Below are 25,686 nucleotides of genomic sequence, written 5' to 3'. Positions count from 1 at the left end.
CGAGGCACCTCATGACGTCGAGGCACTTCATGACGTCGACGTCGAGGTACTCCATGACGTCGACGTCGAGGTACTCCATGACGTCGACGTCGAGGCACTCCATGACGTCGAGGCACTCCATGACGTCGACGTCGAGGCACTCCATGACGTCGACGCCGAGGCACTCCATGACGTCGACGTCGAGGCACTCCATGACGTCGACGTCGAGGCACTCCATGACGTCGACACTCCATGACGTCAACGTCGAGGCACTCCATGACGTCCAGGCACTCCACGAGACGACTGGAACCGCGTCATAGCTCAGACGTGTCCTTACTGGGGATAACCCCAGAGATTACAGCATGGGACTCGGTAGAGGACCTACCCTCACCTCACCCAGAGGCTGAAGATGCCTTCAAACTCCTCTGTTTGAAACCTGGAAGCCGAAGCCCCCTAGAAAAGAAGGTACAGAGAAGACAGGTGTCCAAAGACACAGGCAAGCACAGAGTACAAACCCTGTGAGCTTCAGCTTTGGCCTTCAGTTCAGCTGCAGACAAAGCACATGTCAGACTAGAAATAGTCTAAAGACAAAAAGACTGCAGAAATTCTGCCAAAAAACCACAGCAGAATGCAGATAAAGGCCAAAGACGTCGAGTGAAGCTACAAACATCCAAAAATATCACAAAAATAGTATAGAAAAAGCTCAGAAAAGAAGAGCTAATGCTCCAGGGTCCTGCTAGCAGGAGCCGGAAAAAAGAACTGAAGGTGAAAGGGACCTGCACTGCATTCTGGGATACTGTGAGGCTTCTGGGAAGTTCTCTTAAAGGCACAGTATCCTGTTTTGAGCCACATAATGGCAGCCTATGGGGCTTGTCTGTCCACTCCTTCCTCTCTATCATTCCAGAGGGTTTTGCTGTTCAAAGCAAGGTTTTTCTCTGTGGAAAACCCTGGACAGGCTGTGCTGTTGTGGTTTTTGGTGGAATTTCCAGTTGAAGTATTGGACAGTGTAGCCTGTGGATATAGGCTGCATTATCTGTCTTTAAATTCTCTCTTAAGTGTCTATGCAGGTCTGCATGTTTTGACAGCTTAAGAGATTATTTTTGATTGCTCCGGGGTCCGCGCACATGGGCGGGACTATTCACTAGATTATGACTATACACAGAGATCCCCTACTACAGAACCATGACTTTGCATCCAAGGAATCTACGGGAAAGTATTTACTTAGACAGGAACTCTCATGCACACAGTTAGAGCAACCCTCGTTTAGTAAATTACCATACACTTCTAATTGCATTAGTGAGTAAGCGACAGAAAAAGCCACTCTCTTGTCTCTGGACAGTATTGTAAACCTACTGACTCAGTGCCATTCATATTGAACAAAATAAGTGCTGTTTTTGTTAGATTTTCATCTATGATCAGAGGACATCCGTAACATACAGATTCATGAACTCCAGACGGCTATGTAATAGTTTTTTCGCGACCGTTAATATAGAATGTACCTGCATTAGCTTGGAACCAAAAGTCTAAATATCACGGCAGAGCCTCTCACATCATCAGACCTGTATTCTATAGTTTTTCAAATGCAAAACAAACTTTATATTGATGCAAACAAACAACAACAATTTGGATGCTTCCGAGCACAAGACAGCATTAATAATTTGAATAAGGATAATCACAACTTCTTGATATATATTAGCCCTTTTATAATATTCAGAATGGGGCAGTGGCTATGGTTAAAAAAAATGTATCCTGCAATCTTAAACAGTGTGTATGATCAAGCTTTTCCAGAGCAAAAAAAAATAATATATTAGATCAACACTAAATCATCCAAATACCATATCGCTGTACATCATGGACCCACCCCGTATTGAATCCCAGCGACAGAAATAACCGAATAAGCTTTAAATATCAGTTAAAAAGTGTTTAAAAATGAAGAAAATATCAGGAGAATATGCATTCAAACCTAAATAATGGTAGGCAATAATATTTTTTTTATTTCTCAAACCTTTTACTATTTCTAGCAAGGGGTACAACCGGCCACAGCCTCCTAGAAGAATGTGCTGCACAAAGGATGGATGAGAAAATAAAACAGGGAGAGCCAGCAGAAAGCTACTAATGCCTAAGAAACAAAACAATAATCAAATCAGGGAGAGAGACAGCATGAAACTTGCAAGGATACTTCAGTAGAGGACACTGGTGGGAGGCGAAGAAAGGGATTAATCCTCAGAAAATAAAAGAAGGTTAGAAACAAGGTAAAACTTGGAGTAGAACAGTGTGAATTCTGCAGCACTTAGCACTGCCCTAGAGAAAATGTCTAGATCAAGAGGCAACTAGCCGTGACCAGATGACCATTTACTGCCTTTCAGCAGTCCCACCATCATCCCCCTTTGATCGAAGGACGAAAGGGACCAACCATGCAGGTCAACTAATGTTCGTAAACATAGCCAGGCAGTGTGACTACTAGGACAATGGGGCAAGCTGGTGTCTTATTGGCTCTTTTGTTCACCTGGAACTTCTTTGAATGCATCAAAAATAAGTTGGGATCTAGACTCTAGGTGTTTGCAAAGTTAGATCTTAAAGATGTTTAATAACATGAATGTTGGTCTTGATCCTGTACAGAAAACAACAAAGCATCTTATTTAGAGTTTGGCATGTGGGATACTCCAGGGCAAACGTTGTAGAGGTCCCACCCGCTACTGAAAAAGTGCATTACAGCCTATCAATCAAGGGTTTATAAAGCGCACTACTCACCCGTGAGAGTCTGAAGGTGATGGAGGGGGGAGAGGGGGTCAGCTCCGGCTCAGTCGCAGCTACGGATCAATCTAAAAGCCAGGTCTTGAGGTCCTTTCTGAAAGTGTGCAGGGTTGGGGAGCGTCTGATGTTCACGGGGACCTCGTTCCAGGTTTTGACTGCGAGGTAGGAAATGGCTCTCCCACCTGTCCTATGGCACTTGTAATATGGAGAGCGGGATATGCATTAAGTTTTGACATATTACTTGAGTGCTAAACCCACGTAGGGCTGCAAGCCTTGATGTTTGGATAGTGAACACCATATGTCACATCGGAGTGACATCATATTTGTATCGATGTCCTCCTGGGAACAGTCCTCAAGTTATTGAAGCTGAAACCTGCTTTCTGAGTTTGCCTGGGGCAAGTCATGCTGGATGCAGCATCCTCCACACTCTCCCTGCTAACTACTGCGGCGAGTCTTCCTAAGCCGTTTACTTGCTGCACACAGCCATTTTTCACCTGTAAACTTCTCACAATCACAGCCAAATGAACCCCTTTATTTTCCAGACAGGTTTTTTCTTGATACGCTTAAATATCGCTGCAGAGCAGTAATGAGCAAACAGACAGAACTATGAAAAAAATCAAATTACATTTATTGATGCAGTTTTTTTTGATAAGCAACTTTCCGTCTAAAGAATTTTTACAATATAAAGAACATACAAATGACATAATATATATCCTACACGTAACAACTAAAACCTAGGACTGGATTTTCTATCCCTACTAGCAAATACAAAGCAACCTCAAGGTAGCTTCATATTCAATACTGTCATATCATGAAGGACACATAACAGTACATTTTATTTTTAATTCCGTCCTAATGTTACAGTATTTTACATCACACTAGAATTACGCAGAATGGCAGACGTTGCAAAAAAATATATAAACATTAAAATTAAAAAGGCATAACAAAAGGGGAAGGGAGGACTTAAGCATTAATCTGTACATAGCTGCTTTGGGATAAAATAGCAGAAAAAAACACAGACACATCCTTTTTTAATGAGGTCCTTTATGTTTATAAAATAGGAAAAAAATCCTTCATATTAAAGTTAAAAGTGGTCCCTTGCCATGTAAAGAGACGGTTGCTCTCACCTGCAGGCGCCTACACTACATCTGAATTCAGCCACATGCCAACCCTCGTCGCAAAGCCCCTTTTGCCCTGACATGGTATATGCCATTACTGAGCTTTGCAAAACCTGGGGGCATTGGGTACCTCTCCCTGAAGTCACACCAGTGTCATGAACGCACAGATATCATTCTACGTAGGAGCGAGGTTTGGTGGAAGAGGGGGGTGGGAGTAAAATCACAGTGGTGTTCCAGAAAACAGGTGCTACATCTGGAGCAAAGAGGCAACCGCCGTTAACAGTTTCTTGCTGATGGTGAGGTTGAGCACAGCGGAGAGGGTGTAAGGTGGCGACGCATGCATCTCTTTCGGATTTCCTTGCTGGGTGAATTTGAAAACTCCACTGCCCCGCGTGAAGGTCGCTGAAGAGAGTGTAGGTTTCCAACAATTCTCCAGGCCACGGATGTGGGCCGACATGCAAGCGTGGCAGCAGCTTGATCTTATGCAACACTGCAGCCTTGAGGAAGCCCAACTGAGGGTGAAACGCATCGGCGGGCCAATGTATGCATTTGCTGACAGTCATGTAAAATATTGAAATAAAAACACAAACATTAGATGCATGGTAGACATCTGGGATACTTGGAGTTCAGAGACTTTACTTAATAACTTTGGCTGTGAAGAGTATGCCTTTCGTGCCAGATTAATTTGTCACTAGCTTAAAAATAATGGAAAGGGCGAAGTGGTGACTTCTTGTTGCTACATGAACACTTGTCCACTCAATAAAAAGACTGAGACCTTGCTCTGTGTGGTAATCAATTCAGAGATCCGGCTATCTTTTTGAGACTATACTGTACAGTACTGAGTGGGTCACAGAGTTGAGGTTATCTATGCCAGCCACCAAAGAGAAAAGCGGACATTATCTTCGTTGGACAAAGATCTTCGATCGGGTTTATCCAGAGGAAAGGAAGATGGCTTACATTGTTTGCATTGTTTCTTGTTTCTAGACAAAGCTGATTTGATTTTCTTCTGTTGTAACATCATAAACGTGTTTATGAAGTTGTTGTCAATTCTGATGAGTGACTTTAAAGAGATGAGAATTTAAGAGATCACAGTGGATTCTCGCTTGCTCTTAAATTCCACTAAAATCAAGCAGATACAGCTTATCAAACAGGTCCCTTTCATCTATGTTATTTTGTTCATCGTAAGAGGTTTGATCACATGGAATGTTTAGAACTTTAAGAAAGAAATATTTCTACTTTATGATGCATGGGCCTTACTCTTGCTTCAAGAGGGACTTATCCATGCCAGATTCTATGGATAACCAATAACTGTGAAAATGACTTCCATTTAGATTCATTATTTGTCAATGGGGCGATCTGGAAAATCTGGCATGGATACTGCCCTCGTGGAGTGTAGCAGGACATTTTCTCATGATTAAAAGGGCAGAGTAGATTCTAGGCAACAGATTCTGGCGACAGCACAGGCACATAATGTGTTCACATGCACTACTGATGAATAACCCCTCTTCTATCACTGAACTGTTCCGAAGATCAAATCTAGGAATAGACAGAGAGAGAACAGTCTTTTCAATTGTCTTCTACATAATGTTTTAGGCACATATTTCCACAGTGGATGCTCAAGTAATTCATTTGATGACTCCCATGCACAGTATCTAACAAATTGCCAACCTTTTGTTTTGGACATTACCCCATAAGGTTTTTAATTTACAGAATGTAGGATAAAAATAAAACTGGTATAATCCTATCCCTTTAATCTAGGTCATCTTAATTTCTTTTATGTTTAAAATTGTATAATGTCGGGGGCCGCAATAGGAATATGGTCCAGTATTTAGCCACAATTTAGACTGGGCAGTTTCAAGAGAGGGCTTTATTCTGGATCAAAAACTGCTACCAATCTGATGCAAAGGTCAGCCAGGAGACAGATGCAAGCTAGGGGTTCAGTCTTTATACCTTGCTTTTGTGTGATCTCCCTGACAAAGTCTACAAAAGAATACCCTATGTGCAGAGGATTTTGACCATACCACAGTGAGATTAAGATGTAAATTGGCACACAACTTTATAAGCGAAAAGGTAACCCTGCTCTCGTAAACTTGGAACAAACAGGGAGTTCAAGACTTTTCTGGTCCACTAACGCCCAAACTTTGAAACCGATAACCCAACACATGATTGACTTTGACATACCACTGGGTATTTGTGGGCAACTTTTTCTATAGCACATCAGCTGAAATACTGCAAGCAATAGCAGCTACCTGGTGGAATGTCCCTGCTGGTCATTTACAATCACTGCACCCCCTTAATTTGAATGCCTACACAACCCTGGTGTTTTCCTGGGTGTGCACGCTAAACTAAAAAACAGGCATGTTCTTCCCCCACCCCTGCTCCCGCCTCCTGGTGTGGAAACAACAAACTTTTTTATGCAAATCTGAGTACCATGTGGTCCTAAGTTAGTAAGGCCAGAGCAATCAGTCCAAAGTTTTGTAATCTGCAGCACTCTAAATTTCTTGGACTTTCACTGAGGTCTTGAATACTGATATGCGCTTCGAGCCTAGGAGACGCTGAATCCAGTGAAAAGATCAATAAAACGAGGGCTGTCAAAGTCCACTGCCTCGTCATGACCTCAGCGTGGGCTTGTAATTTGTTTCTTTTTTACCTGAAATAATAAATATTTATTTTTGAGATATTCATCATGATGAAGATCAACTCTCTCGTCATAACCCTCTTTTCGTGAGAGTTTCTCTTTGGATGGACACAGATCCCAACTTGCTAGCAGCTGGGAATTCAAACATAAAACAAAAAAAATAACCTCTAGAATATTTCACATTTCCCTTGTGATGATGACTATGTGCTCAGCTCAACATAACATTCTTGCAAATATTCTGACTGCCTTGGACCCCTTCCTATGACTGCCCTTCCCCAAACCAAACTATCTCATTCAATATTTCATGCGAATCGCCCAAAAGTGTTCATATGTGATTACTGCTTTGTATTCCAGGTCTCATGACGCAAAGTCAAGAGGTGTACTGTTCTGGCTGTCATTATTGTTCCCAGTAAGAAATAGGTGGTGCTACCACCGCAGGGCAGGCAAGGACGATGAAGTGATGTTACGAGCAAAGAGCAATTTTCCAACTTCTTCTGCGGAGGTCTTCAGCCTGTTAAGTGCAGTCCCTTTTCCTTGCTCTTAGTTGTATGCCCACAGGGTGGAATTTAAGAAATGTAGCAGCCTTCTGGAAATGTCCTGTTTCTTTAAATACATAGTTTGAAAGTTTTTTTCATTTTCATGGCCCACATTTGAACTCTTCAGTTAAAGGAACATTTCCAGGGGGATGGCTGAGCAGCACTCCTCCTACTGGTGGGGATCACACACTCATTGTCATGCTGGGGGAGTACTGTAGGAAGAGAGACGGAAAAAAAACATCAGAAAGTCTACAATAAAATATAAGACAAAGCAACATTTACGTGAAAGCACTGGAATACGCACAAAAAGGCAGTTATTTAGAAAAAGTGCAATTTTGCGGTCGCAAAAGATTTAATTATTTCCAAGAGATGTACACGATTAAGGAAATAATGATTCCTATAATGAAGAGAAGACCAGGTAAAGGTGTCATGTATGTAATCTCAATCACAGGAGTCTTTATCATATTCATATTCTTAAGATAAATCTGCGAGCCTGGCAGGATTCAGAGACACTATAAAAATATAACAACAAATATATCAATTCTCTCCTAATAAGTTACATTTTTCAAAAACTGAGAATGATAATTTTTTTCACAATCCTGTGACCCTACATAGGTTAAGACAACTTCTGAAGTCTGCATGATGGCAAGTGATGTTCATGAGGTGCGAAACTTGCAAAACAACCTCATTCCTACAAATAAATACAGTTTGGCTCAATCCATGTCTCAAAATGCATCTCCCCTTAAACCAATTACAGGACATCGATAAGGTCACAGAGGATCACCAAAGAGAATTCAGATTGTGCATAAAATATACAAAACTGACATTATTTGCAAGGGGCTTTTGGCCCAGTTACAGAATGAGGGGAAACTCTAAAAACGAATCCCTTATAAATGCATGAAATATCCGGGAAACAATAGCTTTAGGATATGTTATGTCTGGTTCTAGTGTTTTGTAGGGTTTGGAAGGTCAGTTTAAATGAACAAGTTACTTAACCTTCGATAACGCTTCTTCTGTGAGATAGAGTATCTACCTGTGAATTCCTCTCACCTTTTAAATATCCCAATGTGCCAGCATTCCACGGAAACTTTTCTTTACAGCTCTCCCACGTCAATGAGGATGTCGTAATGCCACGGCTCTGAACGCTACGTCATCTGAGCCATTAGATGTCCTTGTCGGCATGCTGACGTTAGTTTCTACCCATTTTGTTTGTGCCTTCAAGGCACCCGGGTAAAATTACCAGTGCCCATGAGAAAGCATCTGTCAGAGCTTAAATCAAGATACATATATATATATATATATATATATATATATATACACACACACACACATATATATATATATATATATATATATACACACATACACTAGCAGCCCGTCCCGACGTTGTCCGGGAGCAATCATGGCTCAGGGCCCCCGCCCGCCCTGACGTTGTGCAGTATTATGCCTCTATGTTTACTTTGTACGCTTTTGTAAGGTGCCCACGTCGCTGCCCACGTCACTGCCCATGTCACTTTTTCCTCCTGTAATGCCCCGTTTGGTACCTTCTCCCGATTGTCATTTTGCTTTAAGCTGACCGCTCCACTTTGTACGCTTTTGTAACCTGCACACATTTCTTTTCCCTCCTGTAATGCCCCGTTTGGTACCTGCCCACGTCACTTTTTCCTCCTGTAATGCCCCGTTTGCTACCTTCTCCCGATTGTCATTTTAGCTTTCAGCTGACAGCTCCACTTTGTACGCTTTTGCAACCTGCACACGTTTCTTTTTCCGTTTGGTACCTGTGGCTCGCTCACCGCTCCTCTCCGCCGCCGCCGCCGCTCCTCCCTCACGTTTGCTTTGCTCACTGCTTACTTGGCGCCCTACCCCATCCGCCGCTCACCGCTCCTCCCCGCTGCCGCTCCTCACTGCCTGCCCGCCGATCCTCACCGCCTGTCCCCCGCTCATGTCCGCTGCTCCTCCGCTCGTCACTGCTCCTCCCCGCGCTGATCTCCGCCGCTCCTCGTCACTGCTCCTCCCCGCGCTGATCTCCGCCGCTCCTCCCCGCGCTGATCTCCGCCGCTCCTCGCGCTCATGTACGCCGCTCCTGATGTAAGCACACACGTTGCGGCCAGCGCTACTTTGAAGGGACTACTTTTTTTTAACTTATATTTTTTAAATAACGTATTTATTTTTAATTTATATAGCCTATGTCCATCTGCACACCCTGAGGATTACAACGATGTATCAGGTGTGAGGGAGGATTGGCGCTGTGGTTCCCGAGTTTACCCACCTCAAAGCCTCAAAGTTCTTCCTTTGTAATAGTAGTATAGATATACATACACACACACACAAATATAAATAATACACAAACTATATACAAATAGCTTCTTTTTTGCATAAGCAGACAAGCATCAGGGTGGCGTGTGGGTCAGTGAGGAATCCACAGGTAAACACTGTATCTACCAGAAAAGACTTTACTGAAGGCAAGTAACTTGTTCTTCTGATGGATACACCTACCTGTGGACTCCTCACCTTTTTAATAGAAGGTGGGTGCCTGTCTGCCTATACCAAAAAATCCTGCAAAACTGAGCAGGCAAAGTGTTCATCCCTCCCCACTTTGGAGTTTGAGCAATAGTGCTTTGCAGAAGTATGGAGGGAGGCCTAAGTTGCTGCTTTACAAATGTCAACCCCAGGGACACCTGTAGCTAGAGCTAAAGTAGAAAACTTTGCTCTAGTAGAATGAGTTCTAATACCTTCAAGTGGTTCTTTGTTAGCCATGGCATAGCAGATCTTGATGCACAGGCTAATCCATCTGGACAATGTCCTCTTATGCACTGCTTTTCCTTTCATCTTGCCCATATAGCCAACAAACCACTGATCATCCAGCCAGAGATCACGAGTTCTGTCCACATAAAAGCTGACAGCCCTCTTAGGGTCCAAGCGATGAAGCCTTTCTTCCTCTTTAAGTAGTTGTGGGGAAGATGGAAAGTAGGAAGGGTGATAGACTAGCCCAAGTGGAAGGGAGTAATCCCTTTTGGCAGGAAAGCAGCCCTGGTTCCCAGTACCAACTTATCTGCATAGAAAGTCATGAAGGAGGGGTTTCACACAATGCTTGCAATTCACTACCACATCTAGCAGACATGGCAACCAGAAAAATTGTTTTAAAAGTAAATACCCTTAAAGGACAACTATGTAAGGTCTCAAATGGAGTCTCCATAAGATAAGTTAAAACCAAACTAAGATCCCACTGCCGCATAATAAACAGGAGTGGGAGGGTATGTGTTAGTAAGTCCCTTAATAAATCTTAATACAATAGGGGACTTAAAAAAGGAAGGTTGGTCAGGTCAAAGGAGGAATGTCTAAAGGACAAACAAGTATCCCTTAACTGTTGCAACTGCACAACCTTGCTGCGCTAGGGAAAGCACAAAACTCAGACAAATTGGCTTTTAAAAAATCAATAGAATTTTCTTCACATCACTTTACAAACTTTGCCCAACACTTGGTGGAGTGTCTTCTGGCTGATAGGATAATATCCACTACATCAGGAGGACGAGAAAAAGAACTCCTGTTTCTCCATTAAATCTCCAGTTGTATAGGGGCAGGCTCAGTTTGTGGGGGTTTAGAACCCTCCCCTGCAACTAGGAGAGGAGGTCTGCCCTATGAGGGAGATGGAGCGGAGGACACAGTCAGAGGGGAAAAATCTGGCCGTGGTCAATCCGGGGCTATATTAAAATGACATGGGCCTGGTCTTGGCGAATCTTCCTCCATAACCCGAGGAATCAAAGGTATGGAGGAAACACGTAAAACAGCTGAGCGCCTCAGTCCAATTAAAACGCATCCCTTAGAGCTTCCTGCAAAGGATTCTGAAGGAAGCGTGCATTTTCTTGAGTGGCAAATAGGTCTATCTGAGGAGTTCCCCGCAGCCAGAAAGTTTGTTGGACTACTTCCGGATGAAGACACCATTTGTGATTGGCTGAAGAATGCTGACTGAGACTGTCTGCATGCACGTTCAGAACTCCGGCCAAATTATTTGCCAAGATGCAAATCTAGAGGTCAAGAGCCCTGGACCAAAATTGTAGAGTGTCTCTGCAGAGATGACACTACCCTACTCCTCCCTGCTTACTTATGTATCACATTGCAGCAGTACTAGTGTCTGTTAAGACTTGAACTGACTGACTGCAAAGGGAAGTGAAGAAGGCCTTGAGAGCCAGATGTATCACCCGCAATTCCAGAAGATTAATATGCAACAATCTTTCCTCCGGTGACCAAAGACCTTTGATCTCCAGAGCTCCGAGATGAGATCCCCACTCTAAAAGGGAGGCATCTTTTATCACTGTTGCCACCGGAGGAGGAGGTTGAAACGGCTTTCCTTGAGACAGATTGCCGGACACACCCCACCAGAGATTATCCACTGCAGTCTCGCTGGAGATCTCGATTTGAGATTCCCCTTGTGCTGAAACCACTGCCTGCAGAGGCACCACTGGAGGACCCAGCGTGCATGGGTAATCAACAGAATGCAGGCAGTCATGAGACCGAGCAGGCATAAGACCTTCAGGGCTGGAACCATACATAGCTCCACTGTGAAATATCAAAATCATAGCCTGAATGAGGGGGAGGGTAGGCTTGATTCACAGTAGTGTCCAGTACTGCCCCTATGAACAGGGTGCGCTGAGAGGGCTCTAGGTGAGATTTGGGTACGTTGGAGGTACAACCCAGGTTGAAAACCACTGCATTGTCAGCTGCAAGTGATGCAACATCAACTCTGGATTCTTGGCTTTGATAAGCCAATCATCCAGGTAAGGGAATACTGGTATTACCCACCTTCTGAGGCGCGCTGCAACCACTGCCATCACCCCTATGAAGACTCGACACGCGGAAGTAAGCCCCAACAAAAAGGATGTGAAAGTACGTATCCTGCAAATCGATCAAACCCATCCATGCTTCCTTCTCCAGTGCAAGAAGCACTGCCGCAAGGGTCAGCATCTTGAACTTTTCCTGCTTGAGGACCCAGTTCAAAATCCTGAAGTCGAGGAACAGCCGCAAGCGACTGTCCTTTTGGGGAATCAATAAATACAGGGAATAGCATCCCTGACCCTGTTCCTTCTCTGGAACCTACTCCACAGCACTCTTCTGAAGTAGGATTTGAACCTCCAGTTGGAGAAGCAGAAGATGTCTCTCTATTGAAGGGTTTTTAGTAAAAAGGGGGGGCGTAAATATAAGTGTATCTCAAAGGTCAGAAGGTGCTGCTAGGAGAGGGGATACACCCTATAACCCCTCAATGTTGGCCCTCACACTTACTGAATTATATCCAAACCTAGGCACACTTCCAAGTAAATCAACAGTATGTATATTCACTACACAGTTAACAAGTTTTTGGAACAAAAATACATAAACATATAGGTAAGATGTTGCTTCGTCTTTAATGAAACCCAAATTAAAGACGAAGCAACATCTTATGTATATGTATTTTTGTTCCAAAAACATTTTAACTTTGTAGTGAATTTATATACTGTTGATTTACTTGGAAGTGTGCCTAGGTTTGGACATAAAGGAGAAGCAGAAGATGTTCTTCCGAATAAAAGCCTTGTTGGGGAGGAAAGGGTGGGGGAAACTCCTGAAAGGGTAGGGGGGCCCATTTTCCACAATAACCAAATTCAAAAGATCTGCCGTTACAGATCTCCATTGAGGTAGAAAATAGGCCAACCATCCTCCCACTGGAAGAGGAGGAAGAAGGCTGATGTGCCGCTACAAATTGTATGCCTCTGCCTCTGCCTCACCCCACCCCACCCAACCCCACCTACCCCACCCCTATAATTCCTGTAGCAGGGATTGGTTGCTCTTGCTAGTATTGGCTTCTGCCCTGAAACTAAAAGGTTTGGCCAAACCCACGAAATAGTCTATAATCTTTAGGCTGTGACTGCAGGCACAAGGTTCTAGCCATTGCTTTAATGTCCTTGAATCTCTCCAAGGCAGAACCATCAAATGGTGAATCCATCAAGGTAGATTGTACATATGACGAGAAACCAGGCCCTCTCCGCCATGCATGTCTCCTTGTGGTAACTGAAAATCTCATTGCCCTAGGCACCGAATCAGCAGTATGCAGACACAACTGAATGCCTTGGCGGGCAGCTGCCTGACTATCATTCAGTAATTCAGAAAAATGTCCTCGAACTTCGGCAGGTAATTTAGAGATCACTGCTTTGGCTGATTCCATTAACGCATGGATGTATCGTCCTAACAAAAAAGTTGCATTGGTAGCCTTCAGGCCATGCTACTAGATGAAAACACCTTCTTTGCAGACTGCTCCATTCCTTTGGACTCTCTATCTGCAAGACTGGTTGGAAATGACCCAGGAGATAACTTCGAAGAACAGAAAGGTTCTACCACCAAACTTTCAGGAGTAGTGTGTGTGGAAAGAACAACGGGCCCCTGGAGCAGGGTTTTCCTCCTTGCAATGGACCTATTATTGCTGCCAAGGACACAGGATTCTGCCAAATTTCGAGCATTGGTTCAGTGACAGCTTCAATAAAAGGCAGCAAAGGCCCCAGGAAGATGTTGAAAATTTCTGTGTCACTGTTCTATTGGTGATGGAATCACCATTCTCAGTGCTGGAGGGAGCCTGTTAACCTGAACCATTCGCATAAACGGCAAGAATGGAGCTTGCTCACACCGTGCCGGAAAACCCAATGAATTGGAAAGGGGACCCATGGGGCCTGCATGCGCAACCGATGGAATCTTCATCCTACTGAAAATGCTATACATAGCATTGAGAAAACTCGATGGGTCGGACTGCGAAGTTGGAAATGCTGGATACTCCTGCTCCTGTCTAGAAAGGATAGGTCACGGCATAACCAGTGGAAGGACTGGATCTGGCACTGACTCCGGATCCGGGTGCCCAGGTTGAGTCGGTACTCTTGGACTCAATGGAGACACTGGGGTGATCTCCAGGGATGGAGTCGGGGACACCTCACCTCTGTCTTAATGAGTCTTCAGAACCGGGGACATTGACATCAAAGAGATATCCCTTGAATAATGACAATGACACCACTTCTCCTTGTGCTTTCTCTTAGAGGACTTCGAAGAGTGGGGAGATGGCGACTCTGACCGAGGTGGAGACTTTTGAAGTCCTCTTTTCTCCTTTCTTGGCTTGGCCATAAATAGCTTTGCCTCTCTTCCCTTCAATGACTTGGGGTTAATTGTCTGGCAAGAAGAACAGACGTCCATGTCGTGGGTCAAGCTGGAGGATCGATTATCGACATCTGACCTTCACGTTCCCTGCTAGGCGTCAATCCAGACTTTCTCGAAGGCGAAATTCTCTCGATGTAACAACGTTGCGGCTTTCTGGAAAAAATATTGCAAGACTCCTGAAGAATCAGGGAGCCTAGAAATTTTTTTTTACGCAACAAGGGTGCGGAAAAAAGGGAACTGATGTCACCATGCCAACATGGGCTTCTTATGGCTCTGATGGCCTCAAGCAGAGTCGCTTGCGGAGCCGTGGCATTATGACGTCCTCATCGACATGAGAGAGCTGCAAAGAAAAGTTTCCGTGGATTGCTGGCACATTGGGATATTCAAAAGTTGAGGAATCCATTGGTAGATGTATCCATCAGAAATTTAGATTATAAAACAGCAAGATTAAGGCTGTATTTTTTAAAAATGCTGTGTAAGATACGTTTACAAGATACGTTTGCATTCCCAATTGGGAGAGCCAGGCATTTATCTGCGAATTCTGCTATAGAAGATGTTCAGGTCTCTCTCACTTTACAAAGATACATGTGATGTGCACAGTGGTTTCTACTTCGGGCATGCCAATAACTCCCAGGATGTGACGTCAAACCTAGGCAATCACTGAAAAGGTTGCCTCATTTGCTCAGACCAGCCATCTGTGATTTACAGCACTGCTGGTCTCAAATTATTGAAGGTGTTGTCAAGACTGCAACACACCCCACACCCTCCTTGTGTATGTACACCACAACTGAATAAGTAGGTGAGTATACAGATTAATATAGAGTACACTACAGAGAATTCCACCCCGGAAACTCGATACCACAAGCTATACGTTGCTTACAATATGTACAGTAATTCCAATTAGCCATTGCTAGGCAATATGATTAGCAGTTCTATAACACGCCAACTGGCATAGGCTTGTAGCTCTGAGGCCTGTGAATATAGTCTGATTGCACTAGGCCTGGTAGATATTTATGTGACGCCTGTGTAAACTTACATCACTTCTGGATCTTGGAGTTAAACTTGTTTCTAGAAAATTACGGCATTGCATAGTTTTGCAGCATTTTCAGCACATTTTAGCGCCATACAAGTTTCGTCTTCTGCACTATACTTCCTGGGCCTTTATCTCACTCTTCTCAGGCTCTTTTTCACTCTGGTTTTCTCCCTTTGCCACTGTTTTCCCATCTTACTCCCTTTCCTGACTTCCTCGGTCTCGCTCAGGGTCAAGGTGATGAAAAAGAAGTTCTGGTCTCCAAAAATTACTTCCAGGGCCCATGGCCTGCAAGTTTTGGCACAAATTAAGTACAAACTTTAACAAGATGACAAGGTCAGGTCTTGTTTGAAGAAATTAGTTTAAAAGAGATTTTAAATTTCAGGTTCTCAATTATTCTGCCAGCAATGTTGTCTAAACTCTAAGCCGTGCGGAGAAAGAACAACTTTTTACACCGTCAACTGAGTAACCCTACAATCTGTTCACATTTAAGGATGTGGCACAACATATTGTCAACATTTTACTTTGAAAGTTTAACGAAGAGATCTCTTACACTTTCACTTTGGAAAGGGTTTAAGAAATTGCCGCCCATCTCGCCATCGTCTCGAGGAGTTCCTGGTGGGTTATTCATCCCTGCCATGTTGTTTGGAGAGTTCTAAAAAAAAAAAAATGTTAAAAAATAATTAAAGATGCCCACAAATGTCAATCTGAGAGGATAAAAATGTTAGTGGATGAATAACTAAAATGGATTGGGAAATTTAAAAAAAATGCTAATATCCTAGAGAGTTGTTCTGTATTGTACAGGTCTGACAGATTAAAGGTGTGCGAAGATAAATAAACAATTTAAAGATGGTGGATACCCACATTTAACCCGCTGGCTGCATCGAACGTTCAGCTCCAGTGCTGAACCTACAAAAAACGGGTGGGGCAGCGTCGACCAACGGACGTGTGAAGCACTACCAAGATAGTGCACACGACGACCATTGGCCGACAGCAGCAGTCAACGGGTTAAACTTATTCAGAAAAAATGATATTCTCAGGCCAACCAATGGATGGCACAATAAGCACAGCATGTGAATCCATGACAGATTCATACTGCAAAATCTGCACTACTTCCTCTAAATAAAGCAAACTGCTGTTTAGGTATTCTCAAATGTTATAAGTGATAAGAAAGCCGATCCAACTAGGGGTATGTGCTACTTCTTGTGATGTGTGTCACGCACTCCTAGGCTATCACTATGAAACATATTGTAACATCTTCCAACCACAGAAATCACATTTAATGATGCTATTTTGCATGATCTTACCTTTGGCAAACCATCCATGTCTCCCGAACCTATAGATAAAGAAAAATCATGAATTCATTTTAGTAATTTGGATTAAACCTCACTGTAACGGATTCTAGACCAGACCTGGCTGGGCCCGCAAGCACATCAAAATAAGATCCTATAGGCGTGGGGAGAGAGAGGCACACGTCTGGTGCAGCTATGCGACTGACTCTTCCCCGTCACTTCAGTCTGTTGGACTGGCTCACAATTTCTCAACAGTATAATCCACCCCAGCCAGCAATAAACTTTATACAAGAGTTCTCCCTACACTCACTATTAAAGTACAATAGGTGGTTTCGTTTTCAAACTCCGATTTTAAAGCACGAGACTAAGGGTTCAAATACAGCACAGGCACTTAGTTAGTTACAAATAACACCTGCCACATCACATTTATTTTAGCGTGTACTACTTCTCATAAACACCAGATGGCGCTCCAAGATTGTCAAATGTGCTACCTGTAGTTCTAAATTTTGGTCAAATGTTGTCTCCAAAGCTTACTAAACAAGCCAGGAAATAAGTTGTAAAAAAAAAAGCTAGGATTTAACATTTTTATTGACGGAGAAAAGTTCGAAGAGGACATGAGAAAAGGCAGGAAGAACAACAAGAGACGTGTGACTTGTCTAACAAAACCATCTAGTCATTCAATACATTTGAGGAAGGAAACTTTGGTCGTAACACCTTTCAGGAGGGAGGCGTTGACAGTAAGGCAGCCCAGTGGATAGGTGTGCACTTTCAGAAATGTGCGTGGGGCACGTTCTGGCCCGTTTAAACCAGTCGTTCATTTGTTTCAAAGGCGATAAATGAAGGACATCGAACTACTAAAGACAACCGGCTCTTGTTTTACTTCCAACTTGCAATCCAGGGCAATAGCATTTTGCCTGTGGAGGTTTTAGTCAATTTGGGCGAGGCACTTGGGGGCTACTTTCGTTTTCCTGGCACTTTCTTGGGAACGCTCACCAGTAACAGGGGGTGGGGGTGGTGGTGGTGGTGGGGAGGGGAGGGGGGCGGGGTAGCAGGATGCGGGCTCTGGCATGAAAATTGTAGATGCGGTGGAATATCTGCATAAATAAATAACACATCCTCTGCTCTACAAACTAACTTGGCAGCAGGTGCTTTTAAACACATGTTATTTCTAAACGCTGCGCCTCTCAGCTCAGTGAGCGGTGGCACTGCACCGGTCGTACCGTCCTAAACCCGGCCCTGCATGACATCTGCAGGCAAAACTGCTTTGTGGCTCAGCAGCAGAAAAAGGGCTCAGTGAAGTGGGCCCAAATGTATGCCCACCACGATGCCCTGGTAGAGGGACACTTCTGTACAGGGCACCCCCTTGCAACTCAAAGCATCGTCCGGAAACTTGCCGACTCGGAGGAGGCCGCTTTCCATCCTCTGCTAACATATATCCAGAGGAACGCAAAAATGCACCCACAATCCCTAGTTAGTTGTCTACATTGCTGATGTGTGGGTTTTTGCAAATAAACAACAATTTACCACCTTGTTTTGCCACAGTGGCCACGCATCCTGGATTTTTTTTAAGTGCCCACTGTGGTTGTTCTCGTGGTTTTCAATAACATGTTTTTATTTTTTGACCCTACAACAAATTGAAATTGAATTTGATGTACACAAGGCTGGAATTTCCAAGAGAAGCACTACGTGGCGCCAAATCACAAAATGACCCCCAAAAATGATTCTAGTATTTATTTGGAGGCCTGGCACGATTATCATGCATATTGCTTTTACCTCATGGAATCACACAGTCTCTCTGTACTTGCTGCAAAACTGAGACCACTTAAATAGTTTTACTGACTACATTAAATGCTCTGGGAATTATTCGGAGTGTGGTAGGAGGGCGAACTAACTTGTGGTTTCTCCGTCCCATTTAGAGCGGGTGAACCTCTCTTCAACCACCGAAGATGCCCGCATCAACCGAAGTTGGCAGTTTTCATGCATACTTTCCCAGACCATGACATCAGGTGCAATCATCTTTTTTTGGGGGCCCTCAATGACCTCCTTCACCTCGGATTCCCACACTACCACCCTCCAACAGTGCCCCTCATCTCTCCATAGCCCCCTCACTCACATGCATTTCATTTGTTTTATGCTTCTAACTACTCATACCAGTGTAGGGCGCCAGAACATAAGTTGGCAGGGTTTGCTCAGACGTGAGTCCCTTGCTCACTTTGCCACTGGATTCAAGCAAGCCGGGCTGAAGACGGCTGGAATGCCAGAAACCGGTCCTAGGAAGCTTGTTCCCGGTCCAGGGAAGGCATGGCTTGGCAGTTCGGGCTGGACTGTTCCCATGAGGCACAGGGTCAGACTGATTTGCATATGGCCATGTCTGAACTGGGGTGGCAGAGTGGGCTAAAGAACGGCGATGGATCAAACCCAGATCTGTTGACTGGGTGTGAGTGTTTGATTGGTTCAGATGCTCCGTCCATCACCACCCCCTTTTGTACCACACATTATACATAACCATGCATGTGTAAATCAGTTTATAGTGAATTTAACATACGACAAAGAGGATTACAATGTGTAGGAATCACATGTCCTCCATAGTAGGCAGTATATTTTAAGAGTGTTTGGTCTGGAGAAGCAGAAACTCCGGATTTAAAACGTACTACAGTAGTTAGGGTTGACTTTACGAATAAGAATGTATTTCTACCCATACAAGCCCCTTTTAACAACAGAAGGCTGATGAAGGAGTGCAAAAAACATAATCTTCTCCCCTGTACCATGCAAAGTGCCTGCAGCTCGTTGAGGCCAGATCAAAGGTGACTGTCCTATATCAGGATTGCAACTTATGAACTGCAAATAAAAGAATCTCTGTCACAAAAGCAATAACCCACTGAGCTATCCACATAAATAACAGCTCTGTAAACTGTATTGAACAGGTTCTTTGCAGTAGGCACATTAACCCTCTTAGTAACTTTCTGATGAGTCAAAACTGCCACTAGACAAACAATCTCTCTCCAGTAAGAGCATTAATCACCAAAGTTATCTTGATATTTGTATTGTTGCTTCAAAACGGGTGGACACAAAAGGAACTTGGGAGAGGATGTGGCACAGGGGCCCGAGCTGCCGACTACGGAGCCGGGGAGCTGGGTTCGAGTCTGTGCATCGGTGCAATATCCAGCGATTCTGGGCAAATCCCGTAATCTCCCTGTGCCCAGGACAGCTCCTGGACACCCTCAGGGGTGAACGCTGTGCTTTTAAACCCATGTTATTTCTAAACGCTGCGCCTCTCAGCTCAGTGACCGGTGCCACTGCACCGGTCGTGCCTTCCTAAACCCGGCCCTGCATGACAGTCCCTGGAAAATGACCCCAACAATGGTTCCCACACACAAGGCGAAAAGCTCTCTCACCTCATACTATTGCTTTAGACCTTTTCATGTACTTCAGCTTTGAACAGTTAATAGTAAAATACAAAACAAAATGCAGAGTTCGTGAAAGAAGAATACCTGAAACCCTCCGCGGATTCAACTTTATGGAAAGTGCATCTACCCAACTAGCGGCATTCAGCGTAGAGAACCCAACCAGGACAGGCGTCTCCAATGAGGACTCTCACTTGCACAGGGCAGTGTCCAACACTCAGCAGCCGTAAAACACCAAAGGGGGAGCCATGTGACGTCAGCGTCACCTTTCATCCCCAAGTATTGGAATAGGGTTGGTGCTGTGGTGGTAGAAGGCAGCGATAATCTAGTAGGGATTCAATGGAAGTGACCAAACACCTGACTTTCTTCTGCCCATTGCATAAAGGAGCAAGAAGAATTTGGATCAGACCACTTTCTTAAACCTCGGCATTAGGCATTATCCAACGGCCTCTAGGATCCTCCGGATAAACACTAATCCGGGTATTGTACCCACTGTAAGCGGATATCTTCACGTGGTCTGGCTAGTAAGGAAGCGGATGGGGCATTCCTTATTAAACACAAATTTGCAGCAAACCTTATTTGTATTTTAGATATTAGTACAGGTTGTGTTTTTTTGAATTAGTGCAACATTCACACATTTTCTACAATTTCGTTTTTATTGATAGTAACGGTCATTTACGCTTATACAGCTTTTAAATGGAATGTATTGCTTTAAAAGTGGTTCAAATGTTCAATAAAATGGGGTTTATTCTGTAAAGTGTAATTTCTTATGAAAATGTTTGATACTAGGAACTTTTTGCACATGCGAGGCGATTACTTTGTACTGTACATATTCATGGTATAAGTAAGATTTATTTTTTATGCTTATTGTCTTTGTTATTGTATGTATGCATTGTTTTATGAGGTGAAAGTCCCAAAATAAACACTATGAATGGAAATAAAACAAAAATACAAAATCTCCTTTTCAAAGTTTGTGAGATTGATGATTTGGGTGTGTGCTTATCCCTTACCACATGACACAGTGAATTCCATTTTTTCAGTAGGTAATTAACAATTTCTACAAACTGGCTAGGTACAACACTTTAACAAGCACACATTCTCATAATTCTGTGGTTCCAGATTGCGGACTGAAATCTCCAAGTCTGATGTGTTAGGGCAACATGAAAAATAATAGAGGTTCAAAGTTGGAGGGAGCATGCGCAGTAGACACTTACCTAACGATCCGTTCATATGATGTGGCTCCATGGCTCCCATTCCTCCCATTGGGCCGTCGGGGCCAGGGCCCATGGGGAACTGCAAGAGAAGGCGCCAGGTTAGGATTCAGAACAAGCGTCGCGCAGAGCCAGAGCAGCACGCGCGCAAGCTTCTCATTTCCATATTAAGCGGCCGCTCTTGCTGCCAGTTTTCTAATTGCAGCAGCGAGCGGTATGCGGGGTGCCTCGCAGATGATTGCTTTGCCGGCGCTCTTAAAAACCTGTTGGGCAATCCGTTCTGGAATGTACGTCTAGCGGGACATTCGTTGCATTAAGCCGAGAAGACATGATGGGCTCAGAGCGACACCCTTGTATTCAGATCACAGTAACTCCTGATTGTCAATATAAGGAATATGGGTATTATGCTGTGATTCAGTCAATCAATTCGAACAGGACATTAACAAAGGTTATTTGGGTGAATACTTGGGTCATGGGCATGAAGCGGGCAGAGACAGTGGGTGTGTTTATTTGCCTGAATTGGACAAGAATAGCGGGACGGATGGCAATAGCCTCATCTTCTACTTGCTTTTGGATGTTAACAGATCTTAATTACTCTTCTCATTTTAGGTCCTTTTAGCGGGTCCGTAATTGCAGGGTGGGCAATTAACAGTAGTTAACATACTCTGCAATGGGTAATAATGCTTATTAAACATAAATGTCACGCAAAAAGGTCTCTCACAAAATGTCCTCCATCTTGTTGCAGTGTAGCAAGTTTTAACTGGTGCTCGAGGCAATATACAGATTGGATATGGCTGCAAGCAATGTTTATTTCGGAAAGTTGATTGCATAAAACCATTCATGCTAACACGTTGTGTAAAGCTGGGCTGTTCTGTCAATGGACTGCCCAAAGTAAAGTAGCTATTTTATTTAAAGCTGGTTGTGATAATAACCAGTCAACCAACTCGTCTAATGTCATGCTAGAATGTCGGTATGCAGATTGAAAACAAGAGGCAATTCAGAGGTAAGCGGTAGCAGCCACCCGGCTAATCTGGTGCACGCTAAAGTGCTAGTGCAAGTAATATAGTCATGCATAACGTAGAGTTAATCAAATGTCTTAAAAGTCAGATAAAATGAGTTAAAAAGGTTTACAAATCAAAGTGCAGACCCAGTGCTGTCAGCTATTTTGTACAAAGGTAGGCGGGTCTTTGTGCTGGACTGGCGGCGTGAGAGGGAGCTGCTGTGTTTAAAATAAACAGGCATAAAACCGGCCAACCCGCTCATTGCGACTGAAGAAATGCGTTACTTACCTGTAACTGCAGTTATCCAGTATTAGTGTCTTTCATAGATTCACATGCCTGAATCATTCCCCGTCGTCGAGACGGGAGCCTCCGGTACATAAAAAAGTAATGTCCTAAGACATACATAAAGAGAATAGGTCTAAGGGTCTAACCTTAGTAACCTATCTAGGTCCTTATGCAGGAAGGACCAAATAGAGTAGGCTCCAGGGTCCCACCTTGGTAGCCTATCTGTGTCCTTTTGTAAAAAAAGGACCAAAACAAAAGGAACAACCAATCAGCTACTACCTCCCTCTAGAACCTTCCTGTGAGGAGCCTCAGTCTCTCAGATTTTCGTACGCACCAAGTTGGATAGGTGTAAACCTGTAGAGAGAGGTGAGTCCTTCCAGGGGAGGCGGGAGGGTGCATGTGAATCTATGAAAGACACTAATACTGGATAACTGCAGTTACAGGTAAGTAACGCATTTCTTATCCAGTATTTGGGTGTCTTTCATAGATTCACATGCCTGAATCAGAGTAGCAAGCAATACAATATGCACATTCTGTGAAGATACAGACAGTATATTACTGCAAGAAATGAACATTTGTGACTGTAGGAAAAAAACAACAGCATACAATGTCATGCAGAATCTAGTAACAAAGAAATGTGCATACCAGTCAAGGATGGTGGGAAGTAGGAGGGCTCACCTCACTGGAATAGATGGCGAAGCACTGCTCTGCCCACTGCTGCGTCTTTCGTCAGCTCAGCGTCCAAGCAGTAGTGCCTGGTGAAGGTATGCGGGGACTTCCAGGTCGCCGCTCTACATATGTCTAGGAGTGGCACTCCAGCAAATAGTGCCGCAGACGTAGACATGGCTCTGGTGGAGTGGGCTTTGGCCCGTGAGTCCAGAGGTCTTCCTGCCTTCTCGTGGCAGAGAGTTATGGCTGAGGAGATCCATCGTGATATGCTCTGTTTAGTTAAGGGCATGCCTTTCCTAGGCCTGCTGAATGCGACAAAGAGTTGGGATGACTTCCTGAATTGTCTTGTTCTGTCAAGATAGAATTTTAGGCATCTTTGAAGGTCTAAAGAGTGCAGTGATCTCTCAGCCGGGGTAGATGGGTTCGGAAAGAATGATTTAAGAACCACCGGCTCATTAAGATGGAAGTCCGAAGGGACTTTGGGTATGAAACGTGGGTTGGTACGCAGGATGACTCTGTCCTCCTTGAATTGAAGGAATGGGTCCTGGACGGAAAGGGCCTGTAGCTCGCCTACTCTTCTGGCCGAGGTCAGAGCAAGTAGGAGGGCTGTCTTCCACGACAGGAATTTTATGTCAGACTTGTGGATAGGTTCGAAGGGATGTTTCATCAGCTGGTGAAGAACTATGTTGAGCTGCCACGTTGGAGGGACAGGTTTTGGTCTAGGGAAGGACCTAAAGAGGCCTTTCAGAAATTGCTTAATGAGTCTGTCCGCCCACAGAGAGGGGCCCCTAGAAGTTCGAGTGAACCTAGAAATCGCTGCCAAGTGGACCTTGATGGACGCATGGGCCAGGCCTGAGTGCGCCAGGTGTAGAAGGTATGGCAGGAGTTGTTGGGGAGTGACCCGGAAGGGGTGTAGACCCTCCTTTTCACACCAGATGCAGAAGCGTTTCCACTTGAGAGTATAGGTCTTTTTTGTGCTGTTAGCTCTGGCGTTGGACAGGACATCTTTGCACTCTTGTGGGATGTTTAGATGGCTGAACTCACGGTAGTCAGGAGCCAGGCTGACAATTTCAGAGGGCCCAGGTTCGGGTGGAGAACCTGCCCGTGAGACATCGTGAGCAGGGTTGGGTGACTGTGAAGACGAAGAGGTGGGTGGACGGATAGACGGTGGAGCTCCGTGTACCAGTGCTGCCTCGGCCAGGATGGGGCGATGAGGATTAGAGTGCAGGGCTCCGATTTCATTTTCCTGATTACTCTGGGTATCAGTGGGAATGGCGGAAAGGCGTAAGCAAACACGTTCTGCCAAGCTATTGAAAATGCATTCCCTAGAGTTCCTGGTTGGGGAAGCCTGCTTGCGAAGCTTGGGCATCTGGCGTTCTCCCTGGTGGCGAAGAGGTCTATCTGTGGTGTCCCCCACTTCGTGAAGATGTGGTTCAATGCACTCTCGTCTAACTCCCATTCGTGGGATAGGGACTGTTCTCTGCTGAGGGCGTCCGCCAGGACATTGTCCTTGCCTGGAACGTATTCGGCTTTGAGGGTGATGCCATGTTGTAGAAGCCAGTTCCAAACTCTCTGAGATTCTCGAGAGAGAGATAGCGAGCGCGTCCCACCCTGTTTGTTCAGGTAGTGCATAGTCGTGGTGTTGTCCGTCCTGACTAGCACTGGGGAGTTTCTGATGCGCGGGAGGAACGATTGGAGCGCCAGGAAGACCGCCCGTAGCTCTAGAATGTTGATGTGGAGCTTGGACTCCTGTGGCGACCATTTTCCGTTGGTCTGCAGTTCTTGTAGGACTGCACCCCAGCCCTCCAAGGATGCATCCGTGGTGATGATATGTGGTTGCGCCGGAAGCAGGAACGGTAGTCCTTGCGACAGGTGTTTGTCTGAAGTCCACCATTGTAGACTGTTGATTAGATGTTGAGTGACTCGTAAGCGGTCCTCGAAGGATCCCTTCGCTTGTGTCCATTGTTTTGACAGTTCTTCCTGAAGGGGGCGCATTTTTAGGCGGCAGTGAGGGATGAGAAGGATACATGACGACATCATGCCAAGGAGCGATTTGAAGAGGCGGACGGTCAGAGACTGTTTGGATGCCACTGACTTGGCCAAGGAGATGAGTTTCGACTTTCTCTCCTGTGATGGAAAGGCCTTCGTGCAATCCGTGTCCAGGGTAGCTCCTAGGAAGGTGATGACTCGAGCTGGTGTCAGGGATGACTTTTCCCTGTTGAGGGTCAGTCCAAGGCGGCGGAAAAGATGCAGACAGGCGCTGGAAGATGCAGCTGCGGCTGCTCTCGACGGAGCTTTTACCAGCCAGTCGTCCAGGTAAGGGAAGACCTGGTGTCCCTGCTGGCGGAGATAGGCTGCGACCGGAGAAAGGCATTTCGTAAAGATCCTTGGAGCAGATTTGAGGCCGAAGGGGAGTACGCGGAATTGGTAGTGTATCCCTGCGACTGCAAACCTTAGGAACTTTCTGTGACCCTTGAGGATAGGGATGTGGTAATAGGCGTCCTGTAGGTCGAGTGATGTCATGTAATCGCCTTTTTCCAGGAGTCCCAGGATCTCCTGTAGCGTGACCATTCGAAACGATTGCTTCTTGAGAAACACGTTG

At 44.7% G+C, this 25,686-nt stretch overlaps 1 protein-coding gene across 2 annotated transcripts in view; it reads right to left on the bottom strand.

The window, feature by feature from the left end:
- Positions 1 to 3,338: 3,338 nt before the first annotated feature.
- Positions 3,339 to 25,686, bottom strand: part of SSBP4 (single stranded DNA binding protein 4) — a 532,613-nt gene continuing 510,265 nt past the window's right edge. For both annotated transcript variants that reach the window (XM_086947015.1, XM_086947014.1), the window contains 4 exons: positions 21,133 to 21,211; positions 16,530 to 16,558; positions 15,776 to 15,877; positions 3,339 to 7,237 (listed from right to left, as the gene is read on the bottom strand). In XM_086947015.1, the coding sequence (XP_086803141.1) occupies positions 7,208 to 7,237; positions 15,776 to 15,877; positions 16,530 to 16,558; positions 21,133 to 21,211 (240 nt within the window). In that variant the 3' untranslated portion in view covers positions 3,339 to 7,207. The remainder of the gene's footprint in view (positions 7,238 to 15,775; positions 15,878 to 16,529; positions 16,559 to 21,132; positions 21,212 to 25,686) is intronic.

The sequence above is a fragment of the Lissotriton vulgaris genome, chromosome 12, assembly GCF_964263255.1.
Source record: "Lissotriton vulgaris chromosome 12, aLisVul1.2, whole genome shotgun sequence".
Taxonomy (NCBI): Eukaryota; Metazoa; Chordata; class Amphibia; order Caudata; family Salamandridae; genus Lissotriton; species Lissotriton vulgaris.
The sequence above is the reverse complement of the archived record's forward strand: the minus strand, read 5'-3'. Positions and strand labels throughout refer to the sequence as shown.